General features: G+C 37.3%; 1 protein-coding gene across 1 annotated transcript in view; it reads right to left on the reverse strand.

Annotated features, from left to right (window-relative positions):
• Positions 1 to 6,561: 6,561 nt before the first annotated feature.
• The window catches only part of LOC101297238, a 14,009-nt gene continuing 8,067 nt past the window's right edge, over positions 6,562 to 12,503 (reverse strand). The window contains exons 7-8 of the mRNA XM_004297785.1: positions 9,989 to 10,246; positions 6,562 to 7,470 (exon numbers count right to left, since the gene is read on the reverse strand). Of these exons, the coding sequence (XP_004297833.1) occupies positions 6,562 to 7,470; positions 9,989 to 10,246 (1,167 nt within the window). The remainder of the gene's footprint in view (positions 7,471 to 9,988; positions 10,247 to 12,503) is intronic.

Raw genomic sequence — 12,503 nt, forward strand, 5'->3', positions numbered from 1 at the left:
ACTGCAGCTAGGTGTGACTCTTTTGGATTTGCCTGAAATCGAGCACACACTCCAACACTAAAAGAAATGTCTGGTCTGCTGGCTATAAGATAAAGAAGACTCCCTATCATACTCCTGTATAATGTTTGATCTACAGACTGTCCTTCTAAGTCATCAGTAAGCTTGACAGATGTGCTCATGGGGTTTGTAATAGCCTTCTTTGACTCCAATCCAAATTTTTTAACCAATCCTTCAGCATACTTGGTTTGTGAGAGAAACATACCTGCTGTATGTTGTTTTACCTGAAGACCAAGAAAGAAAGTTAGTTCACCACACATACTCATTTCAAATTCACTTGTCATGTCAGCTGTAAACTGTTTAACGAGAGAATCTGATGTAGATCCAAACACAATATCATCAACATATACCTGTGCTACCATGAATTTGTTTTTTTCAGTTTTCACAAACAAGGTTTTATCCACTTTACCTCTGTTGTATCCCTTACTTACCAGATATGTGGACAGTCTATCATACCATGCTCTTGGCGCTTGTTTAAGACCATACAATGCTTTCTTAAGTTTGAAAACATGATCAGGATGATGTGGATCTTCAAAACCTTTAGGCTGCTCCACATAGACCTCTTCTTCTAACAGTCCATTCAAGAAAGCTGTTTTGACATCCATTTGGAACAACTTGAACTTTAGATGACATGTTATTGCCAACAGAAGTCTGATTGATTCAAGTCTAGCCACTGGTGCAAAAGTTTCATCAAAATCCAACCCTTCTATTTGTGAATACCCTTGAGCCACTAACCTGGCTTTGTTCCTTACCACATTTCCATGTTCATCTACTTTTGTTTTTGTAAATCCACTTAGTTCCCACAACATTTCCTTCAGAAGGTCGAGGAACCAAATCCCACACCTGATTTCTGGTAAATTGATTCAGCTCTTCTTGCATAGCTTTAATCCAATCATCATCTAAGAGAGCTTCCTTTACATTCTTAGGTTCAATTAGTGAGACAAAACCAAAATGTGAAATAATATTGATATTCTCCTGATTTTGATTGAGAAAACATATCAGTGCAGTATCATCACTTACCTCTTCCTGCATTGCCTGTTTTCTGGTTCTGATTCCTTCTTGCACGTCCCCAATCACATCAGCTATAGCATGATCCTTCTTGACTTGTCTATATCCAGTTCTAGTCTTAGGCATTTGTTGAAGATTTGAGTCATTTGTTTCATCTGTTTCAGAGTCTTCATGAAACATAGTTTGACCATGACTGTCAGCAGCATTATCTATTAACATCATCTGTCTATCAAAAATATCATCCATAGACACATTAATAGATTCCAGAAAAGATTTAGTCTCCTTGTTATACACCCTATAAGCTCTGCTATTTAAAGAATATCCCAGAAAAATTCCAATATCACTTCTTGGTTCAAATTTCTCCAAATATTGCCTGTCTTTAAAAATATAACAAGGGTTTCCAAAAACATGAAAATGACTTACATTTGGTTTCTTACCTTTCCACAATTTCATAGGGAGTATTGTTTGTACCTGATCTGAGCATAACCCTATTGATGGTATAGCATGCTGTGTTGATAGCCTCAGCCCAAAATTTTTGACTTAAACCAGATGTGTACATCATAACTCTTGCCATGTCCAGTAAAGCTCTATTTTTTCTTTCTACTACACCATTTTGTTGTGGTGTAATAGGAGCCGAGAATTCATGAAAAATACCATTTTCATGGCAGAAGTTAGCAAAAGCATTATTTTTAAATTCAGTGCCATTGTCAGACCTGATTCTGGAGATTTTCAAATTCTCAGATTGCTTGGCATTTGTGATCATAAAACTAAGACCTCTAAATGACTCAAATGTCTCTCCCTTATCTGCAAGAAAATTCACCCAAGTAAATCGTGTAAAATCATCAACAACAACCAAGATATAACTTTTGCCTGCATGACTTTCATACTGAGATGGACCCATTAGGTCCATGTGTAACAGTTCCATGGCATGAGTTGTAGGCACTGAATTGAGACTTTTATGTGTAGATCTTGATTGTTTGCCAATTTTACATCCTCCACAGACTCTATCTGTTTTACCACTGAGTTTTGGCATCCCTCTTACAATCCCTTGATTGGACAGTTTTAGTAAGTCCTGAAAGTTTACATGTCCAAGTCTTCTATGCCAAAGAGTGAAGATTTCTTCTATAGAGCTGGTTTTCATACAGGTCTGCACATCAAGTAAATCATTAGCTAACACATGATAACAATTATCAACAGACCTTACTCCACCCATAACGCAGTTCCTTTTGTTGTTCAGAACCAGACACTTTTTCTTGTTGAACCAGACATCTTCAAAATCATCTGTGAGTTGACTCACACTCAGAAGATTTGTATTCAGACCTTTAACATACAATACATTCTCAAGATTTGAGATATTTGGTGTGTTGACAGTTCCTTTTCCTTTGATTCCTGCTTGTCCTCCATCACCAAAAGTCACAGATCCTGAAATGTTAGTATTTGTGAAAGTAATGAACCATTCTTTGTTACCGCACATGTGTCTTGAGCATCCACTGTCTATATACCACACATCATTCTTTTTGCTGGATAATGCAGTTAAAGCTACCAAACAAGTTGCTTCAATGTGAGTTTCATTTGAATAAACTGAAGCACTTAAACATGAGGCCTGTAATTCTTCCTTTTTAGTCTTCCTAGACCACATTTGTCCTTCCATCTGCATTTTTTCTTCAGAAATCATGTCAGACATTTGACGAATAAGATTCATATGATCATTCATTTCTTTTTGCAATTTCTCAAATCTATCAACATTTTTAGATGAATGAGAAAATCTGTTCATGCAATTTGGTCTAATATGTCCAATCTGACCACAATGATAACAAGTGGGAACAAAAATTTTTCTAGGAACATACCTCTTTTCCATTTGATTTGAACTTTTGATTTTTACCTGTTGAACATCTTCTGCTTGCAACAATGGAATTTCTTTCTCAGCTTTTACAAATTTTGTAGAGCTCAAGCTTTCCCCATTGTAACCAAGACCAGAGGTGTCTTTGTGAGCCTTTCCTGCACCAAAGATACTTGAAGCTATCTTCGAGCTTGTCTGAAACTGACTAAACTTACTCTTTAACTTCCTCAGTTCTTCCTGCAAGAAATCAATTTCGGAGATTAGCTCAGTGATTTTTTTATCTTTCAAAAATAATTCATTTTTCAAATCCCCACAATCATTGCTAAATAACTCATTATTCAACTTTTTAGTTTTTTCAACTTCAGATTGCAACAATTTCACACTATTGTTCAAATCACTTCTTTCATCTTCCCATGACTTTTGTTCCAGCTGCAGACTCAGCTCAATTTTCTCCTTTTGTTCCTGAAGATCCTTCACCTGTTTCGTCAAAGCATTATTTTTATTGCTTAGTCCTTTTGAAGCAGTATAGAGTTGTTCATACTTGTCATCCAGTTTCCTTCTGTCAAAAAATCCATCATCACTAGAATATGCACTATCAGAATCAGAAAATTCACATGAGTTAAGATTAATAGAAGTAACAAAAGCAAAGTTTCTATCTCCTTTTCTGACTGAAATTTCTTCATCACTATCACTCCAGGAAGTAACCTTGAAGGTCTTTTTCTCATTATCACCTTTTTCTCTGAATCTTTCTCCTGATCCATTCTTCCTGTTGCCACAGTCAGTAGAAATATGACCATAGCCATTATATTCATAACATTTAGGTCTATAATTTTTCTTATCAAACTTGTTATGACCCTTATTATTTTTCTCAAAACGATTTTCTGAGTTTCTGTTCTTTCTCGAGTCAGAAGAATTTCTAGAAGAGCTGTAATTTTGATTGTTCCTAGATTTCAAAAGTTTCTTGAATTCTTTTGTTAACAGAGCATAATCTAAATTTTCATCTTCTGTATCAACTTTAGAAGAACTTTTCAAAGCAACACCTTTTTGTTTCTTGTCTGACCACATATTATCAAACATCATTTCTAATTCAAAAGTTTTCAGATTGCTTACCAGATCTTCTAGAGAATATTTGTTTAGATTATGTACCTCCATGATAGCTGCCTTTTTGGGAAGATATTTTCTTGGTAGCGCTCTGAGAAACTTCTTCACCACTTTGTGCTCCTCAAAGGGTTCATCCAAGCTCTGACATTGACCTGTAATGTTAGTTACCCTTGTATAAAAATCATCAAGCAATTCATCCTCACCCATTTTCAAGCTTTCAAATTCTTCAGCCAGAATTTGAAGTTTTTGAATCTTGACAGTTTCACATCCTTCATGTGCAGTAACTAACATGTCCCAAGCTTCTTTAGCTGTATCACAGTACTGAATGCGCCTTCTTTCCTTAGCACCTAGTGCAGTAAAGAGTGCATTTCTAGCAACATAATCAGCATTGCATAAAGCTTGTTCATCTGCTGTCCACAAGTCAACAGATTTGAGTTGTACTTCAGAAGTACTTTCAGATTTCACCACAGGAGACTTATAACCTGTTTGAATAATCGTCCAAGCCTTTGCATCCAAGGTGTATATGAAAGTTCTCATCATGATCTTCCACTGAGGAAAATCATCTCCATCAAATTTTGGTGGTTGATTCACTGCATTTCTTTCCATTTCAAACCTGAATCTGCTAGACACCTTCTAGCACCTGCTCTGGTACCAAATGAAAGTATTGAAATGGATTAAAAACCAGATGAAGCACAGATAAGAACAATTAGCAACTTGGTGCAAAACCTCAATGAGGGAAAAAGCACCAAGCAAGATTATTCTATTAACCTTCAGAAACTTTACAAGAAGTAATTCTCACACAATTACAAATTCTTGTATCTGTTTTAGCTCTCACTTCTCACACAAGTGATTCATGTAACTCTACAAAGAGAAACTGAACAAACACACTGAGATTTACAACACACTCAGCATCCTTTTACACAGAACTAGATTTCAGGGCATAAACCTAAGACTTAAACACTCTTAGTTTACTATCAGCTGATTCTTCCACAATCAGTGATCCTTGGTTCTTTGACACAACCAGTCGACTAAGTCCTGTAATGCAGTCTGCCTTTTCTTCTCACTACAAGATCTTAGTCCTCCCAATCTCAAATGCAACCTGTATGCAAGTCAGAGAGAAAGTCTTAGTCTTTGTGAAAACACACTCAAGCAGTTTTCAAATTGATCATACACAATTAATCCCACAAACAAGAAAACTGATCAATCATGAAAAAGCTTCATTTACACAGATCACAGCAGCAACAATTTATAGAGTTTGACACTCCCCCTCAACCAATGCAATTCAATAAGAATATCAATTTTTCATTTAATGAGGGATGCAGTCAGTTTACTGTTATCTTGCACTTTCCAAAAACTCAATAACCAGTTTCATGCTATAACATAGAAATCATATAACAACAGATTGATTTCTTGGCTTCTGAGAGCAATGATTAAGTCCATATAATTATCTGAATAGATATGATTTTAACAGCACAAGATTAATGCAGATAATAATTCTAATATTCCTGATTTGTAATAGCACCAAATCAGATATGGTAAAGTAATCCCACATCCTACGAATATTCATTGTAAAAGGCACTGATATGGAAAATGCTAGACATAAGATTTTTTACCAGAAAATCAGTAAGCAAATAAATAAGTTAAAAAGAGATTAACTTACCATATATGAGAAGATTGAAGATCATTACCTTAACTTACCAAATATCTATACAGCAGGCAAAATACCTCTGATCAAGCTGCTGTCATGATTGCTTCCTTTCCTAGTGTCATTAGGAGTTCTTGGAGTTGAATAGTAATAGCCAATATATCAACACAAACATATTTATTTACTCTTATGTGAACCAAAAACGAAAAACCTTGTTAGTTTGATTACTTCACTCGACTCATGACTGTAAGCAAATGAATATAGAAAAACAGTAACCATTGAGACTCAATAGAAAGGCCTGGTGAAAATATGAATAAGGCTCTACTAATGTTCTGAAGTCTGATATTTGGGAGGCCTGGCTGCACCACCATCACCACCCCGGGCCGGCTTCGCCTGTTGCTGAAGTTGATACTTGAAGTTCAGTATTTCAGAAGAAAAGCGATAAATGTTGCTAATAGGTTGGCTACATCTTTGTAGGTAGATTTTGATCATGTTGGTTTTCTAAGCCTCCGGAAATGGATGAAATTTCAGGTTGTATACGTGAAACCAACATGAGCACTAATTCGGATTAATAGATTGAAAGCGCTACGAGCTTACTATGATTTCTGCCTAAACATGAATTTGTGTTCCCAAATTTCTTCAAATGCAAGTAACTACAATTTTCAGAGTTCTTGAAGGTTTAGTTTTACTTCATCAACAATGAGCACCATTCTGTCTGGCTCTTATTTGATTCATATGGAACATTTGGACAAGAAACAAGTTCAAGTATTGTATAGCACCCTAAGCATTCTATGAGAAACTATGAGAACATAAATCGTCTCAGAGAAAGGTCACGATGTAACTGGCATATAGCAAAGGGTTTCCATAGTTCAAAACTGATGAGCGTGCATTCAAGAAAATGTTAACATGATTAATCCCTTACAATAACAGATGATGAGAGAACCAAACGAAGTTTGCTGCCCTGTTGGATGTTGTAGCTAGCCAGATTCCGAACTTCATCGAGCTGTTCCCAGCTAAACACAAGCTTATAAAAATCAAAAGGCATCATCGACACATTAAGCTTGTGGAAAATCGCTCTCTTCAATTCTTCGACACTATCACTCGGCTTCACATCAATACTTATAAGTTTCCCATCACAAACTCTAACAAATATCTGAAAAGGGGGAGGTGAGATCTCTAATACTGATTCATCTTTCACGTCATAAAAAGCCAATGTCTTCAGATCCTCAAGCTCATTTCCGGAATAGATCAGAATGTGATCACTGATTGAGCAACCTGTATAGCTCTCAACTATAATTTTGACATCTCTAACAGTAAACAAGGGTTTAACCTTGAATTTGAAAGTCTCTCTTGAAGGTGCTTTCACTGATATTGAGAGAAAATCTTTAGGAGCAGAAACCATGTAAAGGGTCGACTCATTCTTCATATGTACTGAGCCCAGTGTCATGTCATCCTCAAGGAGCTTTCCATCATACACAAGTGTGAATTGGCCTGGATGAATCTTCTCCTTAGCCTGAATCATTGTTTTTACTTTTAGGATGGTATCTTCTGATTTTGCCTCGATCTCAATGGTGTCCTGACTAGATGGTAGTTTGACAAATATTTTAATTCCCACAATATTCTTGAAAACAAGATCAACAGCGCCCTCAAGAAATCCACAGTCCACTACCCTTTGGAAGTCCATGAGCGGTTGACCAGCCAAGAAAAACTCTGGATGATTGTCAGGAAATCTGTACATGTCACATATTACAGCCTTGATATCTTTTATTGTTGCAGAGCTCTTGACCTTAAAGACTGAACCCATAATGGTTAAGGATATCTGCAACAAGGAACTAATTTGTCAATAGAAAAAAACAGAAAATTAGGGTGCGGGTATTTACAGTTTTACACTCCACTTGGATCACTACACCCTTATTTGATTATTTTCCAATGTATTTCTGTTTTGCCCATCTCCTCTTCTCTCTACACCCACGAGTCCATGACTGATAGAGAAGGGTGTCTTCAGGATAGGTGACAAAGGGAATCAATGGTGCGGTTGAAGATGGTTGGATAGATGCAGAGGCCTAGGTGGTGTAAGGTCAGATGGCACATAAAGAAATGTGTAAAATGGGATATAGGTGGTGAAGATGATGGAGGTCCAGGTTGTTGGGAGATGATTCTCAAATCATTCAAATGCACCTGCCTCTGTGGAGTGGACTTGGTTATATTATACCACAAACACCTTCAGCATTCTGGTTACCTTTTGAAGCACAAACCAGAAAGTTTCGGGTCATTTCCAACTTGACACATAAATACAGACGCAATACTAGCCGCACACTGATCCCCCTGGACCAAAAACCTATTCGTCTGGAGGAACCTCGCAGAGTAGCCTAACATGTTTGAACCGGTTCATACTAAAACTGCTAAAAGGCAAGAGAAGCCAAGTGAAGGTTCGACCTGCTTAAAGGTTCTTGGGGTGTACAGAGGGTGTGGCCTTTCTCCATCTTACCACTTGACATTGAACATGTTTGTTTTCATAATTTGCATCCTCAACTGCAAATCTACTGATAACAAAACCCAAATCTTGCAAACTATTCACTATATCTACACTGTTTCACGTATAAAGAAATACCAACAGGATTACATTGGGTGTCAAGACAAAAGGAGAGGGCTGTGGAATCTACGGTAACTGAAAAAAATTAAATAAGAGGTGTAGAGAGTCCCTAATTGGGGTGCAAAAAGTCTATCAGAGTTACCACATTGTTCATCTTCAGATTGTTCCATTACATTCAGAACAAGCAATAAACTGTCCATGCTTCACACTCAAAGCAATGAATATATATACCTTTAGGAAAGTAAAGGATCACAAAATAGATTACAGTTTACAGTATGAAGAACTTGTTACATAACAGCTATATGAAAAAACTGACTAGTCACACACAGAATGCCCTCATGCAGAGGAAGCTAATGCCATAAAAGTGAACCAAATCAGATAAGCTCATATGCAGCTCATCACACTTCATAATCGATAAAACAAAATAGCTCATGCATCTTATGAAGAAAGGGATACAACTGTAAAAATCATAACAATTCCCATAAACAAACGAAACCGCAAACATAGACATGAGTAACTCACAATTATTGTTTGATAGTCACGCACTTTTAAGCTTGTCAAGAGGCTAGAATATATATAAAGAATCTATCAAACATCTAAAGATTCTGTTCAGAAACAATCTGAAATCCTGTGTTCCTAATCAAATAGGTAAATTTTTTCTATTTATTGGATTAACATACAATACAATCATTTTCTAGATAGATACATCAAATCACAACCAAATTACAAAACTTTCAAATATCCATACACAATTTCTACTCTGTGATCACTGATATGAAATTCCAAAAATAATAAAAGAAGAGAAATCAGAATTCTACCTCTTCATCTTGGATTGAACTCAACTGGAATTGGACAATGGTTCGAGCAGGGGAAAGAACTGGTGCAACCCGACTAGTGCTAGTGCTGCCCATCACGGGGTGTTAAACCCTATATGTTTTTTCCTGTTTTCTTCGGCTTCTAGTTAAACCTCTAGAAAAACTTGACAACCAGGTGAGGAAAGTAAGGAGTAGATACATGAGTCAGTAACAGTGTAAAATTTAAATGGGTCCGTCAGTACTATTGATAAGGTTATTCTCATTTTACATTTTTACATGAAAAAATAGTCAAAACAATGTCTCGCATTTTTTAGAAGTTAACTTTTGGTATATCAATTTTTAAAAACTTTAAAACGGTATTTCACGTTTTTACCCCGATCCAAGAATGGTATCTGAAACCTTTAACTTCATTGAGGACACTAACGGCAAACATATATTGGAGGCTATTTTGGTCAATTTCTATTTAAATTTTTCTTTTCATTAACATTTCTCTCTCCATCTATGTTTTTCTTTAAAAGCTCTCTCCTTCTAAGTTCTTCTTCCTCCTTCCCGGATCAAACACTATTAATTTTTTTTTCTTCCTTTTCTTTTTGGATAATCAGATGACGAATTTGGATATCCTCATGATGGACATTCATAACAAGCATCCATGATCCAATTGTGTCGCAAACTGTTATTTGACTTATTTCTAGCTGTTGCCAATTGAGCTACCACTTCTGCAGAAAGAACATAGATAGGACTCAAAAGACCATAAGCATGGAGATACTATTCATTTCCAATCAGATGTCCTGACTTCTCATACCATTTCATTTTTGGGTCAGTTATCACTGAACCTTCATGCAACCAATGTAGGCTCGTGAATCTGTTCTCTCCTTAGCTAGAAGTACGTATTGCTAGTCGATCTCTCTTAAATGCCACTCTTCTCTCACCGCTAGTCTTCCCCTCTCCCCACCACCACCACTGCCACCTACTTCTCCAAGCTCCTCAAGTCCCGCAAACCCAACTCTGCTTCTATCCCCACTCCCGTAACCATTATCGTCTTCTCTTTCATATCCCTCCTCAGCGGTCTTGCCGGAACCATCTTCGCCGTTGCCGCCATCCGCGGCTCCAAGCCCCTCCCCGTGTTCCGATGCGGCAAATCCGAAGATACTTTCTGTGCATTCTACTCCCTCTCCAATTCTCACAGTCTGTTCCAAAGTTTTTATTTTTTATTTTTTTTGAAAATATGGCGCCCAGCCTGCAATCTGAGAACTCATGTGAGATTGGGGTGTTCTCCAAGTTTACTAATGCTTACTGTTTGGTTGCCATTGGAGGCTCTGACAGCTTCAACAACACATAAGGGTAATTTGAAGAAGATATAAGGAATAAACAGGAAAGATAAAAAAAAATCTTTTGTTTTATTGGTCATTTGGAGAAGAATAAGTATAACAAGAAGATGAAAGAGTAAATTGGTCATTTTAGGTTAAAAATATGTCTGTCGTTGGTCTCTTTAACGGAGTTAATGGTTCTAGATACCATTCTTGAGTCAGGGTAAGAATGTAAGATACCATTTTGAAGTTTTTGAAAGTTGAGATACCAAAAGTTAGCATCTCTGAAATGTGAGAAACTGTTTAGACTATTTTCCCTTTTTACATATCAGGAGAAAAGTGTATATTTTTTCCTTGTTTTATCAAATGCTAGTCTTCTACCCGTGCAAATTTCACGGTTGTAAAAAAATCGTCTAAAATTAAGGAGTCAGGAGTAGTTAATTTTTCATTTATCTGTCAATCTTGTAATCTCACTTTTTATCCACAACCCACATTTTTCTCCCCCAATTATCTCTTTATTTTATTTAGTTTGTGTTTTGTATTTTGTTATTTACAATAGTAACCATTGTTCTTAATAATCTAAATCTGTTCTAGGATATTCTCTATGTGTGCCTTGGCCTTATGCCAATAGGATATGTAGTTAGAACTAGATCTATCGTATTCATATCCTTACCATATTGGTATTGTGTAATTCCCTATATAAAGGGCTCCTATCAATGAATAAGATGATGATTCTCTTGCTATCTATCTTTCTCTACACTTTATCCTTCATCACGTTATCATGCACTCTGTTCTAACCCTAGAGCCAATAGCCCACCATTTTTTTTCTAAACCCTAAAAACCAAACCCTAAAAATCGGGAAGCCTTGTTTTTCTCGATTTCCGACCAAAATTCCGACTGCCCTCCGCTGGAATTTTATATCCCCAGAAAGCTCTCTCCGTCCCGGATCCAACGCCGCCGGCCTCACCCTGAGAACCGGCCGGAAAGTCTCCGAACCGGCCGCCGGAAGATTCCAGACCGCCGCCGCTACCGACCACCAGTTCACCACCTTCCCTTGCTCCGATCAACCTGAAATTTTGACAGCAGCTTCCCCATCCAGAGCTGCTCCTCCTATCAAATTTTCAGCCCCAAATTCGAAGTATAAGTAGGCGAAACGTTATTTTTCCTCTCGGCAGCCTCTAGAAAGGTATGTTTTTTGAAACCTTAAACTTTTTCAAGTTCAATAACTCAGGGAGGATAAAATCCTTTCCTCCTTTCTCCATCTCCATTCTATGCTTGGGATTTTGTGCGTGCAGGTACCCAAATCCCGGAATTTTATTCGCGGGTCAAGAGTGTGTTTGATCACTCTTGTTTCTTTGTCCGGGTTGTGTTTGATCAACCCCGACCTTTCACCGGATTGTGTTTGATCAATCCGAGGCCTTTTTCCGAATTGTGTTTGATCAATTCGCGGCTTTTCCGGATTGTGTATGATCAATCCAAAGGACAAACCATTAAAAGCATCGTTTGTGACCTCTATCGAGTCTCATAACAGCTTGGTTTTGTATGCAAGAGCAATATAACATTTTGCTCCTTTGAGTTTTGACGTACTAGATGCCTAAGGCTGATCTTCGCTTGGTATCTGTGGAACCTTTCATTGGAAAGGATTAAACCACATGTTTTGACCTCCAGGCTAACAAGCCTAGATGCCGAGATTTCACATCTCCTGCGCTCAAAGTTTTTGACGCACCACATCGACAAGCATTCAATGGCAATCTGTGCAAAAAGTAATGACAACAAAGTACTGTGGAATGCACTCATGGAGCGTTTCTTGAAACGTCCATATAACTCTACTTGTTGAGTTATTAGTCAAGTGGATTGCTTACCACTTTAATTGACTACATATTGTCGATGATCTTTTGTGGCATCATGATCCATAATCTTTAGCGGATTCGATCATCATCAAGTTCTCTAGGTCCTCCAAGTTGGTGTGGAATTACCAACGAGACTTGATTTTGATCATACAAACAGGAATTGTATATACGCTAATGTGATAAACTTATTTGGGATTATCCCCTAAATGTTGGGGACAACAATATGGGTCATGGCAACGGCAGAAAACGTCGTAGCCGATGTCTAGAAAAGAGGGGGAGGTGTTGCC

The sequence above is a fragment of the Fragaria vesca genome, linkage group LG4 (genome assembly GCF_000184155.1).
Source record: "Fragaria vesca subsp. vesca linkage group LG4, FraVesHawaii_1.0, whole genome shotgun sequence".
Lineage (NCBI taxonomy): Eukaryota > Viridiplantae > Streptophyta > Magnoliopsida > Rosales > Rosaceae > Fragaria > Fragaria vesca.